Genomic DNA, 27,815 nt, shown 5'->3' on the forward strand with positions numbered 1-27,815 from the left:
CATGTGCCCCCTCCCTTGGAATGAGATTGGAGGGAGGGTTGCCAAAGAAAGAAAAAATATTATTGCCCAAAAAGTGAGGGTGTGGGCTCTAGTCAGGCATGAACAGTGCCACCTGTGGAAGATGTCTGTGTTCCGGTATTGCCCTATCACTGGGCCTCTTTGAGCCTCAGTTTCCCCGCTTGGACCACGCAGGTTCTGACACACCTTACCTCTCTCAACCGTATCTGAAAGATCCTATGAGGCAGTGTATCAGAAAGCTGTGTCCGAACTGTTAAGTACTGTGCACATGTAAAGCAGGGTGAGCCAAATGAGCTATAAACCTGTCTTCTCTCTCCTGCAGAGCACCTTAAGAAGCCACTGGAAGACTACATGGCCCTCTTTCCCAGTGTGAGGATTCTCCGGACCAAGAAACGGGAGGGACTGATACGCACACGGATGCTGGGGGCCTCTGCAGCCACTGGGGATGTCATCACATTCTTGGACTCACACTGTGAAGCCAATGTCAACTGGTTGCCTCCCTTGCTTGGTGAGGACATGCGCCTGGGGGAAAGGGCAGCCTGAAGTGAGCTCTCTGATGTGCCAAGCTATCTCATCACAGGGAAAAATACTCCAAGGAAGGGGAAGTCTAGGGTGCCCAGAAAGATCTTTGCCATCCTTTCAATTCTGTTCCTCCATTGTAGAGAAGGAAGCTGAGGCCCAGTCAGGGGATGCGACTCACCCAATATCACACACAACTTTGCATGCAGTGACCTGACCGTTCTCCCTGTTTCCTCTGAGTCTGACTTGAAAGCATAGCAGAATGCAGGGGAGATCACTGTTCACAGTTCCTGCATTGAGCCAGGAAACTTGAGAGCACTCTCTTATCCTCATGAAACCAAGCCCAGTCAAAAGTGTCTGAGCAGAAGATGTAAAGACTCAGGGATCCTGGGAGAGTAACTTGTTCTCTTGGCCCAAGAGCATCAAAATCACCACCTGATTGGCTCCTGTGTGCACCCCCTACACGCCACCCCACTAAACTTTACCTCCCCCCTTTCCCAAGAGAGAATTTCTGGAAGCTCTCAGAAAAGGGCTGTGAACTGGAGCAGCAGGATACAGGAGTCCTTGTTATAGCCTTGAAACCTTAGATGGGGCACAGACCTGAATGCTGGGCAGCCTGGGCCTCACAGATAGTGTGAGAACTGGGCCTGAATGTCCAGAAACCTTGGCCCAGGGGTGAAGAGAGTGGACATGAGAGGAAATGTCCTACTGAGATGGGGAGTCATGTGCAGGACAGAAAGGCAGGCAGACCAGGGAGGCATTCTCCATCTGGGACCTTCTTCATATCAAAAAGCTCAGGAAGCAAATGTTCTAATATTTAGGAACAATGAGCAGTCAGAATCATCTAGACGACTTGTTAAATCACTGAGTGCTGGGTCCCCAGAGTGTCTGAGTTAGGAGGCCCAGGGCAGAGCCTGGGAATCTGCATTCCTAGCCAGCATCCCAGTGGCACTGCTAACAGAATCAACATGGAGCCTAAGAGTATGTTTCTTATCCCCTCCCCCCACCCCACGCCAGCATCCAGGATTCCCCAGGGTTAGGAACAGGATATAACCCAGACTTACTGGGAAACTGTTTATTTAATTAAACCAAGAGGTCTGCTGTATCTTCCTCTCACTGCTGAAAGAGGAAGAGAAAAACATCTCACAATAAATTGCCTAATTTAGAGCCCTGAGTGGGATCATCAGGGGGGACTCATAAGGAAGACCAAGTGGGGGGCACACACTGTGCCATGTGGTCACAATACCACTTCACTCAGTTTCTAGGTGAGTTTCTAGTTTCAAATAGATGAGGGCAGTTGTCTCAGTCTGTAACACACACACACATACGAGAAAGCATCCCCCTTCCCATCTTTTTCCAATGTAAATGAAGCAGTGGTGCAGATTTCAAAGTGTGTCACTGCTAATGTGCACAGCTATTGGCACATCAGAGCTTTTGTCTCTGAAGCCATTAGCCCTCCAGGCACAGCTCATTGCCTTCTGAGGGAGCAGGCATTCCTGAGCCCAAGGAGAAGCCTGTGCTGATCACACTTCTGTTGCCACCACTGCTGCCACCTTTGTTGTTGGGGCTACATACACACTTGTGTTTGACAGCATTATCCCCATTTGCAGATGAGCAAAGGGAGGGGTCAGAGAGAATGAAGGAAGGTCTGAGCCCTAAACAGTCCTATTCACAGAGAACACTGACTACTTAGTGCATGGTGCCACTATCACATGATCTTCCCAGAGACCCCTTGAGATGGATCAGTGGCCTTTATCTGTCTTATTAGCAGAGAAGCCATGACTTAGGGACATCTGATGACCCTTTGCAAGCTTCTGCTGCTAGTAGGTGACAGAATTCCCATCTGGGATTCTGCCCCCAAGCGCGTTCCATCTGAGGACACTGCCATTCTGCAGCTGCTCCATGGCTGGAGAGCACTGACCTCAGCCCAAACCCTGCCTGGTAATGCAAACCCCCAGTCCCTCTACCCCCCCAGCCCAGTATACCTTGTGTACTTAGGAAGGGGGTGAGGGGCTCTTCTGTGGATCTTTCCCCTGAAGAGGTTCAGAGGCTTCTTTTTTGTTGTTTTATTTATCTTGCTATGTCTTTTGCTCTATAAAAGCTTTCTTTTGGTGGGGCCAGGTGGTGGCCTGTGCACACATTACAATGCACAAGGACCAGGGTTCAAGCCCCTTGTCCCCACCTGCAGAGGGGAAGCTTCACGAGTAGTGATGTAATACTGCAGGTGTCTCTCTGTCTCCCTCTTTCTCTCTCCCCACCCCCTCTATCCAATAATAAATAAATAAAAATATTTTTTAAAAGCTTGCTCTTGAGGGAGAGAGTGAGAAACACCACAGCACTGCTTCACCATCTGTGAAGCTTCTCCTGAGTTGCTTGGTGCTTTCATGTGGTGCCTGGTTCTAATCAGGATTTCATGCATCATAAGACAAGTACCACACTGACTAAGCTGTCTTCCAGCCCTACCCTTAGTAGACTTTTTTTTTAATTTCTTTATTGGGGGATTTATGTTTTATATTCGACAGGAAATACAATAGTTTGTACATGCATAACATTTCTCAGTTTTCCACATAACAATACAACCCCCACTGGGTCCTCTCTCATCTTTTTTGGACCTGTACTCTACCCCCCATCCACCCACCCCATAGTCTTTTACTTTGGTGCAATACACCAACTCCAGTTCAGGTTCTCTTAGTAGACATTTTGATAGCAACTCCTTAAGTACGCTTACTATGAAGGAAAACTAGGGAGGGCATTTTTAACAACACTTAACAAAATGATAAAATGTGCTGGATATTTTTATCCCATGAATAAGAGTAAATAAATAATAGTGTTTGTGAAATGCAGGACCTAGAGATAGCATTTACACAAGGCTACCAACACTTGCACTGGTCAGCTAGATCATGTATTTGATTATTAACTTCATATAAAAATAAAATTTTTCAGGGGGTGGGGCAGTAGCACAATGGGTTAAGTACACATGGAGTGAAGCACAAGGACTGGCAGAAGGATCCCAGTTTGCAACCACCTGCAGGGGGGTTGCTTCACAAGCAGTGATGCAGGTCTGCAAGTGTCTTTCTCTCCCCCTCTCTGTCTTCCCCTCCTCTCTCTATTTCTCTCTGTCCTATCCAACAACAACAGCAGTAACAACAATAATAGTACCAACAATGACATGTGCACCTAACAGGGTGCACCACCACCCAACCCCATAGAGGCTTCCTTAAGAACTCCTCTGAAGGAAGAACTTCTCCAGTGGTGAAGCAGTCCTGTGAGTGTCTCTCTGTCTCCCCATTCCCTCTCAATTCCTCTCTGTCCCTATCCAGTAAATAAATAAATAAATAAATTATAATTTTCTGAAAAGAGCCCTCCTTGAGGGAGATAGCATAATGGTTATGCAAAAAAGACTTTCATGTCTAACACACCAAAGTCCAGGTCCCATCCCTAGCACCACCATAAGCCAGAGCTGAGCAGTGCTCTGGTTAAATAGAATAATATAATATAATATAATATAATATAATATAATATAATATAATATAATATAATATAATATAATATAATAATAAGCCCTGGAGCTTATTCACAAGGCAGACACAAGCTCTGTTCTACCCCCTAGAGATTATCAGTGAGGGGGGCAAAGGGAGCTGTAGGTTTAAACATGCTGTTGATGTATCTAGGAATGGTAGTCCCACATTTGTGCTGGGTTACACACTACCAGAAGCAGCATTTCTCAAACTTTCTGACCACATGCCATAATTGGAAAGACACAAGCCATTGAATCCAGCATTCATGCTCACACTCATGCAGGGTGACCGAAACATGGTTCCTGAAACAGTGCTTCCCCCTCATCATCTTAATTGTACCCTGGTACTCAGAATTTTGGTACTGTTTTTTGGTTCCTCAGTCACATGCATACACATCAGTTCTATGACCCACCTTTTCAGCTTAGAAAAACATAACAACTTGGCTTTCTTTCCTGGAAGGAAAATTAGTTATAGCTTGGCTTAGTGAAGCTGCCAGCCTGCTCTGCCCTCCCAGGCTCCCCTTTCCACATCTTGAACTTGACTGATGACCCAGAGCCCCATTTGGCCACTCAGTGCCCCCATAGCTCACAGCATCCCTACTGCAGACAGGACTTCTTGGCACAAGGAACACTAACAGGCAGAGCCAATCAGAGCTCAAGAGTCCAGTCCCTAGGTTGAACAGAAAAGAAACTGTCTAGAACAGGCTCCCCCACCCCTGCCCTATTCAGGAAGGGACGATAAGCCATGCTAGTCAAAGCCTCAACTTGCCATCTTAATGGTCCAGCCTATAGTATTTCTGCAGGGGAGAGACCTGGAACAGGCTTTCCAGGAATATATGAAGGTTCTTACCAGCAGGCCCCATGACCAGACTCTTCAAACACTGTTGCACCCAGTCCTCTAAAACTCACAAGGCATAGTCTCCTCATCTCGCTGTTGCACAGAGGGGGATGCTGGGCTTGGGGACAGTGGTTCCTCAAGCCAGTCCAGAGCTGTGGTGCTGATAGGCCATGCTTGTGCTGCACTCCCCTCTTCCCCAGATTCAGGAACTCCAAAATAAGTCTCAGAGCAGGTCATACACTTAGATACTCCTATCCCACCTCCCTCATGGGCATCTCTCAACTCCATCAGACCGAATCGCTAGGAACCGCAAGACCATTGTGTGCCCCATGATCGACGTCATTGACCACGATGATTTCCGGTATGAGACACAGGCCGGGGATGCCATGCGGGGTGCCTTTGACTGGGAGATGTACTACAAGCGGATCCCCATCCCCCCAGAGCTGCAGAAGGCCGACCCCAGTGACCCATTTGAGTAAGTATGAACTGCTCAGTTGGTCCCTTGGTCGACCCAGTGACTCCCCCCACCCTTGGCAACATATACATGTACATGCACATGGGCTACAGCCTGCCACCTCCTTCAGATTCAGGCAGAAGGGTAAGAGTCAGTCCCCACCCCAGCATGTCAGAGGCACAGCTCTCAGGCCACCACTGCTCACCCCCTACTTGTTCTGTCCCAGCCCAGCCAGCCACTCTACCTGTCACCTATAGTCAGTCCTGTTTCTTTAATCATCAGAGGCATGACAACAGTGGAAACTGCCCACCTGAGTACATGTGAGGACTGTTTTATGGATCAGTTCAGGGTAGCATCTGGCACATTTGAGTCCCCTTAATATTCAGACGGCTCCACTTTTAGGGAACCTCCCCTGCTGTTCCATCAAGGTTCATCTGCTCCAGGACCCTGGGAAATATGTAAGGTCACCCTTTCACTTTTTGTAATCATGAATCCTGAGGCTGAGGGGATGTGGCTTGAGGTTAGTGTTTTCTAGTGGAACAGAATGAGGGCACAGCTACTCTGAGATTGTCCCAAAGCAAACCTCAGTGGCCTTCCCCAGTACAGCTGGTACCACTTGGACTTGGGCAGTCAGCAGTGTCTCCTTAGGCTCAGCACAATTTTGGGATGAATTTCTATCCCCACCAGCACCCTTAACTTACCTTTCTGTTCCCTGGCTCTCGCAGTGCTTATCCAACAACTAAGTGCCTCTCATCCCCCAATTCCCATAGTCCAAACTCACCCTCAACACACCCCTCTGAGTATCTTCCTCCTTTGAGCTTTGCCCCAGCTTCCCTCCTCTCCCCCTTCTCCCACCTGCAGGGAGACATTCCCCCCTTCATGTTCCTGTAGAGCTCTATGACCTGCGATTCTCACATCCAACTGGTCTTCTGGGTATCTTCTGTCCTGAGGCTGCTGCCCCATTGCTAATGCCCCCTGAAGTGTCAAGCCCCCTGAGTCTACCTCAGTATACCTCAAGTATCTGCTTCTCAGCTGATGCTCCACAAATCAACCAAAGAGAGGATGGATGAGTGAGGTTTATCTTGCCCCAGTTTAACTGAGTGGAAAGATGCTGTAATCTTTCTAGAAATTCCAGCAGAACACATGTGTACCTAGGACTGACTAAGACCCATCAGAGTATGTCCAAAGACACAGGTTCCTCAGCTCCACCATCCAGAGATTGTCTTTTGGGTCTGGGGTAGGGACCAGCAAACTTTATGTTTCATCTCACCGTATACCTCTATAAACCTGGAAGAACTGAGTCATTTGTTTAACTAGTAGGAGGACTAGAGACAGGCATAAGATAGCTATGCTTCCTTGTATAGATGAAAAAAAGTGCTTTGACTTCATTGTTCTTGTTTCATAAGTACTCCTAGGTGATGTCCATGAAAAGGAACTCAGAGTCTGTTTTGGTTCCAATTTAGCATTTAGTGGCACAGAAGGTGGCACAATAGGTAGAGATCCAGAGGTCTGGGGTTTGAACCCGGCATCTCATATGCTAGAGTAATGCTCTGGATGTCTACCTATCTTGTCACAAATAAATATTTTGTAGGTACAGCAGAAGTAGACTCCAAAGACTGCTGGGTTCCCTGTAACGCACGTGGCTGTGAACAAAGAGCAGTGTGGACACCATCCCTAGGACACAGCAGTTAGCACAAGAGAGACATATGATCCAGTTGTTCACATCTTCACACTCCCTTCCTTTTCCCAACAGGTCTCCTGTGATGGCTGGAGGACTGTTCGCTGTGGATCGGAAGTGGTTCTGGGAGCTGGGTGGATATGATCCTGGCCTGGAGATCTGGGGAGGGGAGCAATATGAGATCTCTTTCAAGGTGAGCCACCTCTGGAGAGCCTGTGTTCCAGGGCACAGGCTCTGATGGCACCTGTCTTGGAATCTGAAGACCCTCCTCAGGTAAAACAGTCAGGCCAGGACCCTCATTGTATATGTGGAGTGGTGGCACTCTCTTCAGAATGTTGACCTTAGCCCAGAACTTACTGGCCTCTGCCTCTTGTGGTCCCTTCCTCAGATGGCAGTGTTGAAATACAAGTCACACTTCCAGTAAAGATAGAGTGTCTCCCATTGAGATGGCAACACACTGGTGGTGGAATAGAGAAATGTAGAAGGCTAAATGAGAATATAGGCCAGGAGGAATGGCTTCTCAGATGCCAAGGTGGCCTAGTGATTCCTGCCCACTCTCAAGCGATCCCTCCTGTATTTGTCACTACTAGAGTTTGATCTAGGCATCAGTGCTGAAGGACTCATCTTGCAGGATCAGATAGCCTGGATTGAAATACCAGTTACTTCCCTCATTAGCTATGTGACTTTGGGCAAATTAGATGACCTCTCAATGCTTGTTTTCCTCTCTTGAAGGAAAAGAAAAAGTAATACTACTGGGGACCAGGTGGTAGCACAGCGGGTTAAGCGCACGTGGTATCCTAGTTCAAGCCCCCAGCTCCCCACCTGCAAGGGGGTGTCACTTTATGAATGGTGAAGCAGGTCTGCAGATGTCTGTCTTTCTCTCCCCCCTCTGTCTTTCCCTCCCCTCTCCATTTCTCTTTATACTATCCAACAGCAATAATAATAACCATAACAACAATAAAACAACAAGGGCAACAAAAGGGAAAATAAATAAATAAATATTTTAAAAAAAATTTTTAAGGGCAATAAAAGGGGGAAAATAGCCTCCAGGAGCAGTGGATTTGTGGTGTAGGCACCGAGCCCTGGCAATAACCCTGGAGGGAATAATAATAAAAATAATAATACTGACCCGGCAGAGCACTCATGAAGATTAAATGAGATAATATCTACAAAAGCAAGGGCAAGTAACAATTGATAGGAATGATTAGTGATGCACTGAATAGACCTAACAGACCAGTCCAAGTACTATAGAACTCTCTGGCAATGTTAATAAAAGAGATGGGGTTTTCTAGTTAACCACCCATATTCCCCTTTACATGTGGGATTCTGTGTAACTTTCCCATGAAGAGCAGATGACAGGTGCCTCTGAGGAATGCTGGTTTGTCCTGTCCCCCTGTAGTTGGTCAGGGCCTACTTCTGACTTCCCCAGAGCCCCTGACTGTGGCATTCCAGCCCACAGAGACAGTAACAACTAGTGAGTGCTCCATACTGGCACTCTGAGTGTGACCTCAACTTGGCATTCTAAGACACTGTCACATAGCAGTTAAGCCTTGGCTGCTGGGACTGGTGAAATAGCTCACTTGAGTAGTGTACTGCTTTGCCATGTGCACAATCCACGTTTCAGCTTGGGTTGAGGAAACTTCAGTACTGTTCTCCCTATCTCTCTATCTCAGACACAGTGATAGACATTGAAACTTGGGTGCTAGAGTCAGATTGTACAGCTCAGATACCAGTTGTGCCATGTGGTCTGGGGCTGGGGTCTTGATGTTTTATTTTGGTTTGTTTTGTTTTGTTTTTTATAGACAGAACAGAGGCCAGGTGTAGCAATTCACCAGATTCAATTCCCCTGTCTCCACCTACAAGGAGGAATCTTCACAAGTGGTGAAGCAGTGATACAGTTTTCTCTCTTTCTCTCTTCCTCTCTGTCTCCCCCTTCCATCTCAGTTCCCCTGTCTATATCCAGTAAATAAATAAGTTTTTTTTTTTGCCTCCAGGGTTATCACTGGGGTTCAGTGCCTGCACTGGCAAACGCTAGAAGAAGAAGAAGTGCCTGCACTACGAATCCACTGCTTCTGAAGGCCATTATTTCCCATTTTTGTTGCCCTTGTTGCTGTGCTTATTGTTATTGTTGTCATGGCTGTTGTTGTTGTTGGATAGTACAGAGAGAAATTGAGAGGAGGGGAAGACAGAGAGGGGAGAGAGAAAGATAAGACAACTGCAGACCTGCTTCACTGGTTGTAAAGCGACCCCCCTGCAAGTGGGGAGCCGAGGGTTCAAACTGGGATCCTCATGCCCATCCGTGTGCTTTGTACCATGTGCACTTAACCCACTGCACTACTGCCCAGCGCCCTATAAATTGTTTTATGTTTGTTTGTTATTATTGTCTTTATTCCATAGGACAGAAAGAAATGGAGAGAGGAAGGGAGGGCAAAGGGCAGGAGAGAAAGATAGACAACTGCAAACCTGTTTCACCGCTTGTGAAGCAACTGCCCTGCATATGGGGAGCCGGGGGCTCGAACCAGGATCCTTAGGCTGGTCCTTGTGCTTTGCGCCACCTGCGCTCAACCCACTGAGCTACTGCTTGACTCCCTATAAATTGTTTTTCTTTAAAGAAGCAGAGACAGAAAGAGTGAAAGAGATCACAGTACCAAAGCTTCCTTCAATGTGATAGAGGCTGGGCTCAAACCTGGGTTGCACACATGACAAAGCTGAGTTTTGGTTTCTGCCTCCATAAAGTGGGTTTCTTGAAACTTTAATCCCCATCGGTCAAGTCAGAGGATTAAATGAGACTAGGCTTGCTTTTTTAAAAAATTTTTTTATGTTTATTTATTCCCTTTTGTTTTCCTTGTTGTTTTATTGTTGTAGTTGTTATTGATGTTGTTGTTGTTGGATAGGACAGAGAGAAATGGAGAGAGGAGGGGAAGAAAGAGAAGGGGAAAGAAAGATAGATACCTGAGACCTGCTTCACTGCCTGTGAAGCGACTCCCCTGCAGGTGGGGAGCCGGGGGCTCAAACTGGGATCCTTACTCCAGTCCTTGCGCTTTGCACCACGTGCACTTAACCCTCTGTGCTACCACCCGACTCCCTAGGCTTGCTTTTTAATAATCTCCAAAAGGTTATTTTCATTAGCAGCATTTTGCCTATTGTGTTATATACCACTGGCTGCTATAAGTCAGAAAAAGCAAATCGATCCTGCCCCACCCCTTCAACCCCAGCCAGCTCTGTGTGGATAGGTGTTCTGAGTAAATCAGAAATAGTAGTAGCTGATGAGTGATGTCTGTCATGGACATATGTATCTTTTATTTAGTAGCCCTCTCCTAGACAATCGAGTTTTCCAAATGTCGCATCTCAATGTCGCATCTCATAGGAACAAAGGAGTTTTCATAGCACCCACCCTCCATCCATCAACAAAACAAATTTTCTTTAGGATATTTTCTACCAAGTTTGTACCCATAGATGGAATTTTCAGTTTTCATCAGAATGTAGCCTTCATCAGGAGAGGAATCTGGAAGTGATAGATCACCTAGTATGGAAGGCTTCCTGTCAGTATCTGCTGGCTAAACACCTGGTACATATATCACTATTTAGCGTCCTCAGACAAGGATCTTGGTCCAGAAGTCCCCCTTCAGAGGCTTCCTCTATTCAAATAGGAAATGGAGAAAAAACTCACAAAGGAATTTCCAAACCCAAAATTATTTCACTGTGTGTTTCAAAGACCCATGTAATGATGTTCATCAGGCAATTACAGAAGAATAAGCAGGTGATGGGCTGGGGTAGATAGCACAGTGGTTATGCAAAAAGATTTTCTTGCCTTAGGCTCCAAAGTCACAGGTTCAATCCCCCTCACCACCATACGCCAGAGCTGAGCAGTGCTCTGGTAATTAAAAAAAATAATAATAATTTAAATGTTAAAAAAGGGGGGAGTCGGGCAATAGCACAACGGGTTAGGTGCACTTGGCACAAAGCGCAAGGACCAGCGTAAGGATCCTGGTTTGAGCCCTGGCTCCCCACCTGCAGGGGAATCCCTTCATAGGCAGTGAAGCAGGTCTGCAGGTGTCTGTCTTTCTCTCCCCCTCTGTCTTCCCCTCCTCTCTCTATTTCTCTCTGTCCTATCCAATGATGACATCAACAACTACAATAATAAAACAACAGGGCAACAAAAGGGAAAAATAAATAATAAAAAAATTTTTAATCTTTAAGAAAAAGGAATAAGCATGCATTTTTTTTCCCCTGCAGTTTATTTACGAAGGACTAGGAATGAAGCCATGAGTAGTTTCCTCTAGGGAGTGGGCAGGGGGGGCCCATTCCTGTTTCCATTTATACACTTAATGTCCTTCACTCCCAAGGGGAAAGGCAACTCCCAGGTCTGAAAGAAGGCTTTCTTCATCTTGGCTTTGAATATTCACATTCCTGGGCCTTTGACACTCCAAGAGCCACTGTCTTGCCTCCCAGGCCCTGTGGCTGCCCCCATAGCAGAGTGCACAGGAGCCCCCATTCATCTCAAGACTCCTCCCTGAAATGCCAGAGACTCAATTCCAGTCCAAGTTCTCTGATTAATCTCTACTGTGGTCCTTTTTCTTCTTCATGGCAGAGAAAAGGTCTGAAAGGCATGAATGTATTTTCAGAAATTAAGATAAATTGATACGTGCCATTTAGGGCTGATAAATGAATAATCTGGCTTCAGCTCCAGACTAGGTCATCTAGCCTGATGGGAAATCCCCAGAAAAGATGTTCCAAGGGGTCAGAAGTTTTTAGGTAAATGACTTTCCCCCCCTTTCCCTCCCCACCCCATTCCTCCCTTCTCTTTCTACTCTCTCAACCTGTCTCTAGACATCTTAGCTATATCTTGGGCTGGCAAGATAGCTCACATAGATAGTGCACTTGCTTTGTCATGAGCAGAACCAGGTTCAAGACTAGTTCTCACCAGACTGAAGGAAACATCAGTACTATGGTATCTTTCTATCTTTCTGTCTCTGTTTTTTAAAATTATTTTTATATTTATTTATTTTCCCTTTTGTTGCCCTTGGTTTTGTTGTTGTTGTTGTTGTAGCTATTATTGCTGTTGCTGTTCAATAGGATAGAGAGAAATGGAGAGAGGATGGATAGAGAGGGGTAGAGAAAGATAGATACCTGCAGACCTGCCTTACCGCCTGTGAAGTGACTCCCCTGCAGGTGGGGAGCCAGGGGCTCGAACTGGGATCCTTATGCCAGTCCTTGTGCTTTGCACTATGTGCACTTAACCCGCTGCACTACCGCCCGACTCCCTCTGTCTGTTTCTATTTTTCTATTTGAAAAAATCAGACTGGAGCAGCAAAGCTTTTGTAACAAAACAAACAACAACAAAAAAGATTTATACTATGTCTTATATGAACTTAGTAGTGAATCTTAAATGGTTTCTAAAATAAAACTGTACATTGGAGCATCACAACTCCAGGAATGGGTACTCTGGTGCTATGACATCCCTCTCATCTCTCTTTCTTGACCTGAAATTTTAAAAATGAAAAAAAAGTGACCCAGGAATGGTGGAATTGCATAAATGCAAGACTCTAGTGTCACACACACAAAAAGAAGAGAATTAATTGATGAATTATGTTTTAAAAAATCAGTTCAACTGGTAGAGCATTGAACTTGCATGCCAGAGATTCCCTATGCCTGCATTGCCATGTTCATGACATTCCAAATATGAGGAGGGGCACTCAGCTAAGTGTGATACTGAGTGCTGCTTCTGGCATAGCAGCTCTCCCCCTCCCTGCAGAGCCTTCTGTGTGCCCCAGTTCAACCCACCCACTTGCCCCCACCCAGTCAGAAAAACCACTTCCCCTGTGAGCCCAGAAAGAAAGCTATGATGGTGCTGGGCCAAAGAGCAAGCATGGGGTCACTTCCAGGCAGCACTCAACCCTCGTTTTGCAAGGACCAGTAACACACTAACCACATTAGCCAGGCCAGGCATCCAGCTAAGCTTTTCATGGGTGTCTCAGGCCTTCTCAGCAACCCTGCAAGGCAGCAGCGATTGTCCCCAGGTCACAGACTGGGAGGACCACCTCACTGCTGCAGGGGACCTCAAGGATTACAGAGTTTCTGTGACTGTTGTCTCCAGACATAAGTGGCTACTGCCACAGGTGTGAGAGGGTGAGGAACCTGAGTCCCCAGACTAGGGGCCTGGGCCGTGAGCAGTGCCTGGCTCAGCACCAGCTCCCCAGGGACTCAAGACAGTGCTGTGTGCCTCTGGCATATGTCTGTCCCTTGGAGAGGCATCCCTCCAGTTTGGGAATCCCACCAGGTAACCCCATGGGGAGGCTGACTGCCATGTGAGATGCTTCTGCATGACTAAAGTTGAATGTCCTCACTAGGAACTCTCGAAGAAATTGACCCACAGCTCTAGCTGAAGTGTGTGTGTGTGTGTGTGTGTGTGTGTGTGTGTGTGTGTGTGTGTGTGTGTGTTAAGCTTATCCTGAGTCAACCATGGTCATTCCTGGTCCATCCAGAGAAGCCATGGAGTAAACCCATCATCCAGAGCCATGCTGCCCCCTAGGTTCCTGTTGTCCATAAATCTGAGGCCACTTTGGACTCTTGGACTCTTCAACCTCTCAGTAGATCAAGATCAGCCTGGTACCTCAAGAACCTCCAGGCCTAAGGCCATAGTGGTCAGAGCCAAAGAAATCGGGGTCCCAGTGGGGAGAAAAGGGTCTGGAAATTGCTCATCCTTCTGCATAAAGCAGGGACTGTGCCAGGCAGCAGAAATAGTCTCTTTAGCTAATGTGAGCTTAATACAGACTCAGGGAGCTGGACGCCAGCCCAGGGCCCCTGCCCTGGGGACATCAGAAATAGAGTAGGGCAAGGTGTCCCCACCTGCTCTGCAATACTCAGCTTCCCACAAGGCAGGGGCAGCCACAGCAACCCAGGCAATATTCGCCAGACAAAAGCAGCACTTCCACATCCATCACTTAGCATAAAGGAAGAATTATTATTATGGGATGCTGGCGCCTGATCAATATCGCCTGCTCTGAAAATAAACTTCTTGGCTTGGCCTTGACATTAATCTACCATCAGGAGCCCATTATCTCGAGACCAATGTTCTGTTCTATTGACTCTCTCTGTTTTTCCTTTTCTTTCATTTTTTTTCCTTCTCCCAGATCAGAATATAATTGCATTTCTCCAGACAGCACTTTCACTAATTGCGACCCCAGCATCCTGTCCCATCATGGGACACCCAGAGCAGAAAACTTATAGGCTGGGGTGGGTTAGGGACAGTAGCTGGCAGAGGACAGAGGGGCAGAGACCCTCCCTGAGTGAAGTAGAGGAGTCCCTGAATTAATCAAGACACAAAGCCAAATCCCCAAGGTCCTATGTTAAAGCTCAAGCTGGACAGAGCTCTTTAGCATAGACTCAGGTTATAGATAATCCCACTCCTCACTCCATAGGTGCAGAGTATGGGGACAGGATGAGCACAAAGTTCCAGACTAATTGTGCCCTCCCTGCCTCTCCCCCACAACCACCATACACACACACACACACACACACACACACACACACACACACACCTGCAAGAGTCTACCAAGCCCACAAGCCTGTCTACCGCCAGCACAGTCCTCCTGTTGTCAGGGTCACCTTTGGAAAGCAGCAATTGGATTAGATGGCCTCCCTCACTGGAAACTTGGCAAAGATTCCTCAGTCTTTGAAGTCCCTTAAACTACACCTAGTCCTTCTCTGGCCCCTGTCTTGCACTACACCTCCTCTTGCTCAGGCCTCTATTATCTGTGTGCAAAGAGTACCAGGCAGACCCATCCCAGGATCTTTGCACTTGCTCTTTTCGACACTTGTTTTCTCCCTCCTCAGATTTTTTTATAGACACAGAGAGAAATCAAGAGGAAAGGGAGGAATGGAAAGAGAGAGGGAGAGAAAGAGAAACCTTCGGGAGTTGGGTGGTAGCACAGAGGGTTAAATGCAGGTGGCGCAAAGTGCACCTGGCATAAGGATCCGGGTTCAAACCCCCGGCTCCCCACCTACAGGGGAGTCACTTCACAACCAGTGAAGCAGGTCTGCAGGTGTCTCTCTTTCTCTCCCCCTCTCTGTCTTCCCTCCTCTCTCCATTTCTCTCTATCCTATCCAACAATGATGATATTAATAACAACAATGATAATAATTACAACAATAAAACAACAAGGGCAACAAAAGGGAAAATTAAAAAATTACTGTCAAATGTAAAACATTAATTGCCCAATAAAGAAATTAAAAAAAAGAGAGAGAGAGAAACCTGCAGCACTACTTCACTTGTGAAGCTTCTCCCCACAGGTGGGAACCAGAGACTTGAAACCAGGTCCTTGTACATGAGAATGTTTCTTAACTCATCATTTTTAAAGGTTAGTTTTCTAATTACTTAATTATGAGAGAGGAAGAAAGAACCAGAGCATAATTCTAACTCATGCAATTCTGGGGATCAAATTTGGGACCTTGGGAGTCAGGCATTAGCGTAGCAGGTTAAGCGCACGTGGCACAAAATGCAAGGACTGGCATAAGGATCCCGGTTTGAGCCCCCAGCTCCCCACCTGCAGAGGAGTCACTTCACAGACGGTGTAGTAGGTCTGCAGGTGTCTCTCTTTCTCTGTCTTCCTCTCCTCTCCATTTTTCTCTGTCCTATCCAACAACGACAACATCAATAACAACAACAATAATAGCTACAATAATAAAACAACAAGGGCGACAAAAGGGAATATATAAATAAATAACAAATTTGGGACCTCATACTTAAGAGTCCAACACTTTAACCATTGGACCACCTCCTGGATCCATACAAATTTTGTTTATTTTTAAGTATTTATTTTATTTCTCTTACATTTGATAGGACAGATAGAAATTGAGAGTGGATAGGAAGATAGACAGAGAGAGAGAGACACCTGCAGACCTGCTTCACCACTCATGAAACACTCCCCTGTAGCTGGGAACTGGAGGCTTGAACTTAGGTTCTTGCACATTGTAACATGTGCACTCAACCAGTTTTGCCACCACTCAGCCCCTCTTCTTTTTTTAATGAAAGACCTAGAGAGTGAAAGAACACCAAATGCAGTGCCCCACCCTCTGTGGAGTTCCATTCATTCTATGTTTCTTTCATGTGTTACTGGGATTGGACCCAGCACCTCACACATGCAAAGGCAGGCTCTCTACCAATAAGCCACCACCCCAACTCCCCTTCTTGCCCTTTAAGTCTCACATAAAATGTTCCCTCTAGGTGGTGATGCCCCCATACCACTATATCCAAACATGGTTCCCATACAGTGACCTAGCTTCCTCAAGGCAGCCCTCTCCATCTGAAGCCATCTCCCCATGTTCCATAGCAATTACTGCAGGAAAAATTGTGACCCACAGAAATGAATTGTCTCTGTAAGGGGGTTAGGAGTGACTTAGAAGGGATGTTCTGGCTTGGGACTGTCAAGAGGCTGGAGTTAGGGTTGTAGCCAAGGTACACAGTTGCCCACAGTTTTGATGGCATGGAACAAGAGAGTTGTTTCCAGGATACTGCTAGCCAGTCAGCACCTCACCACTGGCACTGTCTGTAGTGCTATCCTCAGCCTGGCCAATGGCCCAGTGACAGGGGAGTAGGTTAAGCCATTGTGTCTGTGTAGCCCTCATCCTTGCATTGTGCTGTGGCTGCAGTCAGCCCTGTCATGAGGTACAGTCCTATGTCCCTAGTTGGAGCTGGGGGTAGGGGAGAGGGCAAGTCTGTACTTAATCCCAGCTAAAGATTTTGATGAATGGACTGAGGAGTCTGCCCCCATCCCCTGGGGAAGGTGAGTTGAAAGCAACATATCACCCTCTCTCTTCTCTTCCCTGAAGGTGTGGATGTGTGGGGGCCGAATGGAGGACATCCCCTGCTCCAGGGTGGGCCACATCTACCGGAAGTACGTTCCCTACAAAGTCCCTGCTGGAGTTAGCCTGGCCCGGGTAAGGTGATGGCTTCAGGGATGGGCTTTGGTCCTGGGACTATTTGAGACTATGGCATGTGACTGGGCATGTGAGACTATGTGAGACTCTGTGACTATGTGAGACCATGTGAAACTTTGTGAGACTACATGAGACTGTGCCCCAGCCCCTACCTACCCCATGAAATCCAACTTGAAAGAATTTGCTTAAAGCCCTGCTTTGTGTGACCTTTGGAAGGTGGCTTAAGTGGTCCAGGAGGAAAAAAAAAAAAAGTGGTCCGGGAGGTAGTGCAATGGATAAAGCCTTCGACTCTCGAGCATGAGGTCCTGTGTTCGATCCCTGGCAGCACATGTACCAGAGTGACGTCTGGTTATTTCTCTCTCTCCTATCTTCTTCATGAATAAATAAATTTTTTTTTAAAAAAAAAGGAAGGTGGCTTAACTCTCTGAGTCTGTGTTTCCGCCTTTGTTGAAGGCAGAGTAAGGAATCTTTTCTGCCAAGGGCCATTGATTATTTATAACATTACTCAAGGACCAAAGGCCATACAAAATTATCAACCTTAGTATTAACACTTAAACTATTCATAATAGCCAAAATGTGGATGTAGCCTAAATGCCCATGGATAGATGACTAGATAAAAAAATGATGGGATATATATCCCATGGAGTACTACTCTACAGTTAAAAAAGATTGTGTCCTGGGGGTTGGGCAGTTTCCCAGTGGTGCAAAGCGCAAAGACCAGGATAAGGATCCCAGTTCAAGCCCCCAGCTCCTCACCTGCAGGGGGTCACTTCACAATCGGTAAAGCAGGTCTGCAAGTGTCTACCTTCGTCTCCCCCTCTCTGTCTTCCCATCCTCTCTCAATTTTTCTCTGTCCTATCCAACAACAATGACATCAATAACAACAACAATAATAATAACCATAATAATGATAAAACAAGGGCAACAAAAGGGGGAAAAAATAGTCTTCAGGACCAGTGGATTCGTGGTACAGGCATCGAGCCCCAGCAATAACCCTAGACGCAAAAATATATATATATTGTGTCCCTCAGGACCAAATGTATGGTACTGGAGGTGATTATGCTTAGTAAGTAAGTAAGTAAATAAAGAGGTGAAAGACAACTACTAGATGTTTTCATTCATTGAAACACATGAACTTGAAGAAGGAAAAAAAAAGTAGATAGCCTTTCTCTAAGACGTTGAGAGAACTATGGTGGGTATCATTGATAGGGGAATTGGGGGCACAGAACTTTGGTGGTAAGTGTGGTATGGAACTATATCCCACCTATCTTAGGATCTAAATAAATCACTGTTAAGTTGAAATTTAAAAAAAAATAGCACTTAATGTTGCTATGAAAAAAATTCCTAGATTTATTGAATTATGAGTCCTTCCTACAGTTACCCTGGCAGAGCCAAACCAAATGATTCCACAGGCCATGAACTCTCAGGCCAGAGACACCCTACCCCTGGTTTAAGTAAGCAAACTTTCCAACTCTTAGCATTGCAAAGGAAATTAAGGAGAAACAGTTTCCTCAAGTATATCAGACAAGATGATTTTTGCTAGTAGACAAGAATTTTTATCTTCATGTGTTTCATTTAATATAAATTTGAAATCCACATGTATTCATGCAGAAAATGTGTGGATTCACAGATGTTATTATTTAGGATAAACTGAAAGCAGCTGCAAAGTCAGAAGGGGGACTCAAAGAACATGCTAGATAAGTCTGATACAGCCATGTAGTATGTTTGCAAAAACCTGGCACAAAATACTTGAAAGTTGCTGGCACAGGAGCAATTAAAATGTCATTGCCTTTATCTTCCCCTAAGTACCCTCCCCAAGTTTACTGCCAAAATGCCTTCATGTCAGACAGTTCCATTGCCTTATGTGTTTTTGCATCAATCACTGCTTAAATTAATCTGACCACTTGCTAGTTAGCCAGAGGTGTTTGTTTTGTATCAATGGTATATCACTAAAACTTAATAACAAATCTCAAAATATTGAGTGTTCTAGGATGGAGGAAATGATCCCGAAAGCTCAGTGGGTGGAGGTATAAACAGTAAGGAAAGGCCATGGGCAGCCTGCCTCCAAGGGCTCCTTAGATAGCCAGAGATTCCTGGCATCTATGAATGGAAAAGAGGGGTTGCAGTGCCCCCTAGTGGCCGAAGTTTCCAACGACATTGCACAGCTTTCAGTGCTGGGATAATGCCCCTGGAACAGCCCCATCACACACATAGGCTGCTCTTGATTCCAGGAGAAGCTGGAATCTCCTTTCATCCAGAGGTTGGGGCCAACAGGGAAACAGTGTGAAGTCACCCAGTATCCCAAGACTGACTCTCCCATCTTCTAAAGAGAGTGGGAGGGAGCTACAGGAGGTGGTGCAGTGGATAAAGCATTACACTCTTAAGCATGAGGGCCCAAGTTCAATCCCCAGCAGCAACTGTACCAGAGTGATGTACGGGTGCTTGCGGCCAGGTACCCTAAGGTGGACTTGAATTCTGGATCATGTTGCTCCTCATCTTAACATTTCACTGTTCTCTCTAGAATGGGGATTAAAAACATAGAGTTGAACAAGATTAGCTTGTTTCCTGACTCTCCCTGTAGTTAATTCTTAGCCTTGACCTCACCAATGTGTTAGTCACTAGATACATCTTGTTTGGCAGCTGCAGGAAGGGAGAAGATGCTCTGGAAGGGAGCCTGCTTGGGGCTCAGGGTGCCCCATGGTCCTCCACCCTCCCCCCTCCACCCTGATCTACAAACATTTATTTTTTTAAAATTGCCTCATTACAAATTTAAAATCCTAGGGAAGATACTCCCACCAACCCCCACACATAGATCAGGTACACCAGAAAGCAACTTCATTTTTAAAAAAGTCACTGGCATGGCAGTTATGTTGGTTGAATGTGGTGGTTCATAAGTGTCTAAACTAGAAATGAGAATGCCCTGTAATATTTCATCTAGTCTGCTGCCAGAGTAGTAGCAGTATAATTGAACTCACAGTACTCAGGGAACTCCATGGTTGGATAACAGCTGGTTCCTGGACATAGCTCAGTAATGCAAGGCTGCCTTGCACAGGTAAAAAGTGTCAGTCTAACCATGAGAGATAGGTATCACTGCTTCTTCTTCTTCTTCTTCTTCTTCTTCTTCTTCTTCTTCTTCTTCTTCTTCTTCTTCTTCTTCTTCTTCTTCTTCTTCTAGCGTTTGCCCTTCTTCCGTAGCCAGTCAACAGCGTCAGGTTGAGCCTGATGTCTGCTTGTTGCTGGCTTTGAAAGTGACTGGGATCCATGTAGATTCAGTCGGCTAGGAAGGATCGTCAGTTTCCCCAATAAATGGGTACTCACGGGATGCACCATAAGAAGGTCGATCCAATGCATCCCAGGTATCACTGCTCAGAAGAGGCTACAGAAACATCATCCTGAGAATGAACACAGAAAGCACAAGAAGCCCTCCTAAAATGTCTCTCTCTCTTTTAAGATTTTACTTATTTATGAAGAAGATAGATAGATAGACAGACAGACAGACAGACAGACAGATAGCAAGTGAAAGAACTACTGTAGTCAGTGTTTGCTTGAGTCAGTAGAACTAGGGAAAGTATTCAGTGTTTTTGTGGAATCCTGTATTTAAGTATTTAACTTCCTTCTTCTGCCCCCATCTATGTTGTATCAGTTTCCTGTGTACTTCAAACCAGTTTATCCATCTGAGCAGTGTCCACCAAGTTTATAAAACTATAAATATACCTGAGCTGAGCGCCTAAGACTTTTTATGGCAGCTTCAAACCACCCTCATTGATCACTGAACATATTTTAAGTGTTTTCTCAACATATAAACACCCAGAGACTAAACCTCCAGGAACACTATCTCTGAGGATGTCAGCCTGATAGATGTGAGATATTGGCTATAAAAGTTTGGTGGGGGCCTGATGAGGGAACATTAGTCTCACCAAAGCTCTGAAGGCTACAGAAGGACAGACACAGGCAAGCAGTGGCTCAGGAAGGTCCTGCTACCCAGCTGACCAATAGACCTGCCTTATAATCAAATGCCCAGCCATTAACTCTGCTTGCTAAAATTTTCCCTGTGCTGCTGGGCTAGCGTGGGGGTGCTTCTTCCCCGGGCGCATGCTCTCTGGGTTGGAGAGAACTCAACCGGAGCCAGCCTAGGCTGCTACTCACTCAGTGATGTGGGAGATAGGTGACTCAGGAACTCATAGAAGTGTGGTAATGCAAAAGGATCTATTCATCAGAGAGTCCATGCTTTTATAGGATAAAACCAAAAGTGGCAAGTTGGAAATGGAAATGGCTAGGAAAGGGGGTGGAGAAAGGCAAAAGCACACTGGGAAGGTAGAAGCTTCCTTAGCAACTGTTGTGAGGGTTTTAACCGGTGGGATTAATGTTGCCCTACAGGCAGGGTGGTCTCAAGGTAGAAAAAAAGATAGTTAAAAAAACAGCAGAAGATCAATGGGATGGGTGGGGATCTATCAGGCAAAACAATTATTATGTAAATAGGGCATAGTATCAGCAATGCAGGATGGAGTAAGGAGGGGGCTGGCTTAATGCCTGACATCTCCCCCTTTCTTTTTATCTAATGGAGATAGTATCAGAAATGCAGGACTCTTTGTGAGGCAGGATAGGACGAGGCACACCTTTGGGGATACTACTGTCCCTCCTTGCTCAACCTCTCGGTAGAGAGAGAGACTAACAGGATAGACTCACCCCTCAGGTTCAAACCCTGCCAAGCTCAACCACATCCTCACAATTTCCCAACATCTCCCTCTTTCTATTATCTAATGGCCACAGTTAAATGGGTCAATGTCTATAAAAGACTCTGTCAGGAGAATAGCAGTGTAGGGGTGAACAGAAACCTTTTGGGCAGAAACCTGAATTATATCATGCAGGTGGTTTTAAAAGAACTGGAATAAGACAGGGAACCATAAGTAAGAGTAACAAGGGATAGCATGAGACTGAAGAGAGGCCTGGTAGGCAGAGAGAGGCTGCCTGATAAGTAGAAGGGGGTGCTGATTTGACTTCCGGAGGTGGAGCTATGAGCAGCAGATCACTTTCTCTCCTCTCCTCTCCTGGATCAACTAGGAATAACAAAGGAGACCACCCGTGACCAAAACAAGACAGGACTAGAATGACCACAGGAACCCAGTAAATCACCGGTGAGTACAAACACGTGGCTGGTGACAGAGAGGAGAGAGGAGCCTAAGGAGAGATTAAGTGACTGCTAACAGTTCAGCAGTTTATCAGTTGAGACACCACCTCCAGTCTGCTCCACCAACAAGGGGACAGCTTAAGGTAGGAGAGGACAAACCAGAGACTCACCAAGTGCAACTCTGAGTCTCCATTGCTACAACCCTCAGAATCTGGAGCAGCAACAGGGAGGGACATGGGAGGGGACAGAGATCTAACCAGGAAACTCAGGAGAAGACCTATACCTCGGTGGCATAGCTGAAGGGCTGTGAAAGTTTCTTTGCATAACCACTGGATTATCTCTGCCACACCCTGTTTTATCTCTTGGTCAGGAGTCAGTGATTAAGCTAAGAAGCCTATTGATAGTTCAAAAGCCCTCAGGCTCCCATAGCCTACAGGGAAGAAAAAAAAGAGGCTTTTAAACCACTGAGCTCCAACTCAGTGATTGAAAAAACTGTTAACTTCCACCACTGTGAACCCTTTAATTAACTTACTTAGACACAAGTCAATCCAAGCAGTAGTGATCAATAATTTGAAAATCACTGATAAAGGGAACTCATAACGTAATATATAAAATGCTTAAAACAACAAGAAAAAATATTGGAGAATTGAACCAGGACAAGAGTCCAGCTAAAGGTCCTCCAGAGTGTGAAGCACAAAATAACGAATTCAACATCCAAACATTAGCTAAGGAAATAATAACAGGAGTGAGTAAAGAATTTGAAAAAATTGTAATGCAGGAACAACAAATGAGAATATGGAAGAAAATACTAATTATCTCGTGGTTATTAGAGAGCTGAAAGCTGAAATCACTGAGCTAAGAATGCAACTAGCTGAACAAGCTAAAACAGTATCAGAGAGGGCAACAAAATAGATGAACTCCAGAAAACAGTAGAGGGCAGAGAGAATAGAATCTATGAGGCTGAAGACAGAATTAGCAAGATTGAGGATGAATTAGAGACAACTAAAAAAGAAGTAAGAGATCTCAAAAAGAGATTAAGAGATGCTGAAAACAACAACAGAGTCCTATGGGATGACTTCAAAAGAAACAATATACGCATTATTGGCATACCAGAGGAAGAAAGAGAAGGAGAGGAAGAAAGCATTTTCCAGGCCATAATAGCTGAAAACTTCTCTAGTCTAGACAACATCAAAGACATAAAGATTCAAGAAGCCCAGAGGGTCCCAAACAGAATTAACCCAGACCTAAAGACACCAAGACATATCATACTTAGAATGGAAAGGAATAAGGATAAAGAAAGGATCCTGAAGGCTGCAAGAGAAAAACAAAGAGTCACCTACAAAGGAAAACCCATAAGATTAGCAGCAGACTTCTCCATACAAACACTACAAGCCAGAAGAAAATGGCAAGATGTCTATCGAGTGCTCAATGAGAAAGGCTTTCAGCCAAGAATACTATATCCTGCTAGACAGTCATTCAGACTAGATGGCGGCATCAAAACCTTCTCAGACAAGCAACAGTTGAAGGAATCAACTATCACCAAGCCCTGAAAGAAGTTCTGAAAGGTCTCCTATAAACAACCAGACCACCACAAATAGGACATATATCAAAACGCTCTAAAACTCTACAAGAATGGCGTTAAAATATCTTCGATCTTTGATATCAATAAATATCAATGGCCTGAATTCACCTATTAAAAGACACAGAGTAGGAAGATGGATCAGATAACACAACCCAGCAATATGCTGTCTACAGGAAACCCACCTAACTCAACAAGACAAACACAGACTTAAAGTGAAAGGATGGAAAACTATCATACATGCCAATGGCCCACAAAAAAGGGCAGGAACAGCTATTCTCATATCTGACATGATAGACTTTAAAATAGATAAGATTTTAAAAAGATAGGAATAGACACTACTTAATGCTCAGAGGATCAGTCAATCAAGAGAACTTAACAATTATTAACATCTATGCACCCAATGAGAAGCCATCTAAATACATCAAACTTCTACTGAAAGAGCTACAGCAATATATTAACAGTAACACAATCATAGTAGGGGACTTCAACACCCCACTATCTCAACTTGACAGATCATCCAGGCAGAAAATTAATAAAGAAATAAGGGAGCCAAATGAAGAGATAGATAAACTAGAACTTTTGCACATTTTCAGAGTCATTCATCCCTAGAAACTGGAACACATTTACTCAAATCCACATGGGTCATTCTCAAGGATAGACCATATGTTAGGCCACAAAGACAGCAGCAGCCAACTCAAGAGCATTGAAATCATCGCAAGCATGTTCTCAGACCACAGTGGAATTAAACTAACACTTAACAATCAACAAAAGATTAGTAACAGTGCCAAAATGTGGAAGCTCAACAATACACTTCTTAACAACTTCTGGGTCAAAGAGGAAATCAAGGAAGAAATCAAAATGTTTCGAGAGTTCAATGACAATGAAGATACAAGCTATCAAAATATTTGGGACACAGCTAAAGCAGGGAAGTTCATAGCTGTACAAGCACACATTAGGAAACAAGAAAAAGCACAAGTAAACAACCTGATTGCACATCTTAAAGACCTAGAAGAACAACAACAAAGGAACCTTAAAGCAACCAGGAGGACAAAAATCACTAAAGTTAGGGCAGAAATAAATAACATTGAGAATAGGAAAACCATACAAAAGATCAACGAATGTAAATGTTGCTTCTTCTAAAGGGTAAACAAAATCGACAAACCTTTAGCCAGACTCACAAAACAAAAAAGGGAGAAGACCCAAATAAATAGGATACTAAATGATAGAGGAAATATCACAACAGACACCGCAGAAATTCAACATATCATGCGAGGCTTCTATGAACAACTATATGCCACCAAGCTAGAGAACCTGGAAGAAATGGACGATTTCCTAGATACCTACCAACTTCCAAAACTAAGTAAAGAGGAAGTGGATAACATGAACAGGCCCATCACAGCTAATGAAATTGAGACACTTATCAAAAATCTGCCCAAAAATAAAAGTCCTGGACCAGATGGTTTTACAAATGAATTCTACAAAACCTTCAAAGTAGAACTGATATCTCTACTTTTAAAAGTCTTCCAGAAGATTGAAGACACTGGAATACTCCCTGCCAGCATTTATGAAGCCAACATCACCCTGATACCAAAAGCAGACAGGGACACAAACAAAAAAGAAAACCACAGACCAATATCTCTGATGAACACAGATGCGAAAATAATTGAACAAAATTCTACCCAACCAGATACAGCAGTATATCAAAAAGATTGTTCATCATGACGAAGTGGGGTTTATCCCAGGCATGCAAGGTTGGTTTAATATACGTAAATCAATCAGTGTGATCCACCACATCAACAAAAGCAAGACCAAAAACCACATAGTCATATCAATAGATGCAGAGAAAGCCTTTGACAAAATACAACATCCCTTTATCATCAAAACACTACAAAAAATGGGAATAGATGGAAAATTCCTGAAGATAGGGGAGTCTATATATAACAGACCTACAGCCAACATCATACTCAATGATGTAAAACTGGAAGCATTTCCACTCAGATCAAGTACTAGACAGGGCTGCCCACTATCACCATTACTATTCAACATAGTGTTGGAAGTTCTTGCCATAGCAATCAGGCAGGAGCAAGGAATTAAAGGCATACAGATTGGAAGAGAAGAAGTCAAACTCTCCTTATTTGCAGATGACGTGATAGTATACATGGAAAAACCTAAGGAATCCAGCAAGAAGCTTTTGGAAATCATCAGGCAATACAGTAAGGTGTCAGGCTATAAAATTAACATTCAAAAGTCAGTGGCATTCCTCTATGCAAACACGAAGTTAGAAGAAATTGAAATCCAGAAATCAGTTCCTTTTACTGCAGCAACAAAAACAATAAAATATCTAGGAGTAAACCTGACCAAAGAAGTGAAAGACTTGTATACTGAAAATTATGAGTCACTACTCAAAGAAAATGAAAAAGACACAAAGAAGTGGAAAGATATTCTATGTTCATAGGTTGGAAGGATTAACATCATCAAAATGAATATATTACCCAGAGCCATCTACAAATTTAATGCTATCCCCATCAAGATCCCAAGCACATTTTTTAGGAGAATAGAAAAAATGCTACAAATGTTTATCTGGAACCAGAAAAGACCTAGAATTGCCAAAACAATCTTGAGAAAAAAGAACAGAACTGAAGGCATCACACTCCCAGATCTCAAACTGTATTATAGGGCCATTGTCATCAAAACTGCTTGGTACTAGAACATGAACAGACACACTGACCAGTGGAATAGAATTGAGAGCCCAGAAATGAGGCCCCACACCTATGGACATCTAATCTTTGACAAAGGGGCCCAGACTATTAAATGGGGAAAGCAGAGTCTCTTCAACAAATGGTGTTGGAAACAATGGGTTGAAACATGCAGAAGAATGAAACTGAATCACTGTATTTCACCAAATACAAAAGTAAATTCCAAGTGGATCAAGGACTTGGATGTTAGACCACAAACTATCAGATACTTAGAGGAAAATATTGGCAGAACTCTTTTCTGCATAAATTTTAAAGACATCTTCAATGAAACGAATCCAATTACAAGGAAGACTAAGGCAAGCATAAACCTATGGGACTACATCAAATTAAAAAGCTTCTTCACAGCAAAAGAAACGACTACCCAAACCAAGAGAGCCCTCACAGAATGGGAGAAGATTTTTACATGCCATACATCAGATAAGAGTTTAATAACCAACATATATAAAGAGATTTCCAGACTCAACAACAAGACAACAAATAACCCCATCCAAAAATGGGGGGGACTTGGACAGAATATTCACCACAGAAGAGATCCAAAAGGCCGAGAAACACATGAAAAAATGCTCCAAGTCTCTGATTGTCAGAGAAATGCAAATCAAGACAACAATGAGATATCACTTCACTCCTGTGAGAATGTCATACATCAGAAAAGGTAACAGCAGCAAATGCTGGAGAGGGTGTGGGGTCAAAGGAACCCTCCTGCACTGCTGGTGGGAATGTCAATTGGTCCAACCTCTGTGGAGAACAGTCTGGAGAACTCTCTGAAGGCTAGAAATGGACCTACCCTATGACCCTGCAATTCCTCTCCTGGGGATATATCCATCCAAAAAGATCTGTGTACAAATATGTTCTTGGCAGCACAATTTGTGATAGCCAAAACCTGGAAGCAACCCAGGTGTCCAACAACAGATGAGTGGCTGAGCAAGTTGTGGTATATATACACAATGGAATACTACTCAGCTGTAAAAAAAATATGGTGACTTCACCGTTTTCAGCCGATCTTGGATGGACCTTGAAAAAATCATGTTGAGTGAAATAAGTCAGAAACAGAAGGATGAATATGGGATGATCTCACTCTCAGGCAGAAGTTGAAAAACAAGATCAGAAAAGAAAACACAAGTAGAACCTGAAATGGAATTGGCATATTGCACCAAAGTAAAAGACTCTGGGGTGGGTGGGTGGGTGGGGAGAATACAGGTCCATGAAGGATGATAAATGACATAGTGGGGGTTGTATTGTTAAATGGGAAACTGGGGAATGTTATGCATGTACAAACTACTGTACTTATTGTTGAATGTAAAACATTAATTCCCCAATAAAGAAATAAATTTTTAAAAAAAGAAGGGGGCACTGCTTGATAGGTGGAGGAGCGGGTGCCTGTTAGGC

General features: G+C 44.5%; 1 protein-coding gene across 4 annotated transcripts in view; it reads left to right on the forward strand.

Moving 5' to 3' along the window:
- Nucleotides 1-27,815, forward strand: part of GALNT10 (polypeptide N-acetylgalactosaminyltransferase 10) — a 220,122-nt gene that overhangs the window by 174,431 nt on the left and 17,876 nt on the right. For all 4 annotated transcript variants that reach the window (XM_060198024.1, XM_007534373.3, XM_060198026.1 and 1 more), the window contains 4 exons: nucleotides 341-526; nucleotides 5,184-5,367; nucleotides 7,100-7,217; nucleotides 16,856-16,963. In XM_060198024.1, the coding sequence (XP_060054007.1) occupies nucleotides 341-526; nucleotides 5,184-5,367; nucleotides 7,100-7,217; nucleotides 16,856-16,963 (596 nt within the window). The remainder of the gene's footprint in view (nucleotides 1-340; nucleotides 527-5,183; nucleotides 5,368-7,099; nucleotides 7,218-16,855; nucleotides 16,964-27,815) is intronic.

The sequence above is a fragment of the Erinaceus europaeus genome, chromosome 9 (assembly GCF_950295315.1).
Source record: "Erinaceus europaeus chromosome 9, mEriEur2.1, whole genome shotgun sequence".
NCBI lineage: Eukaryota > Metazoa > Chordata > Mammalia > Eulipotyphla > Erinaceidae > Erinaceus > Erinaceus europaeus.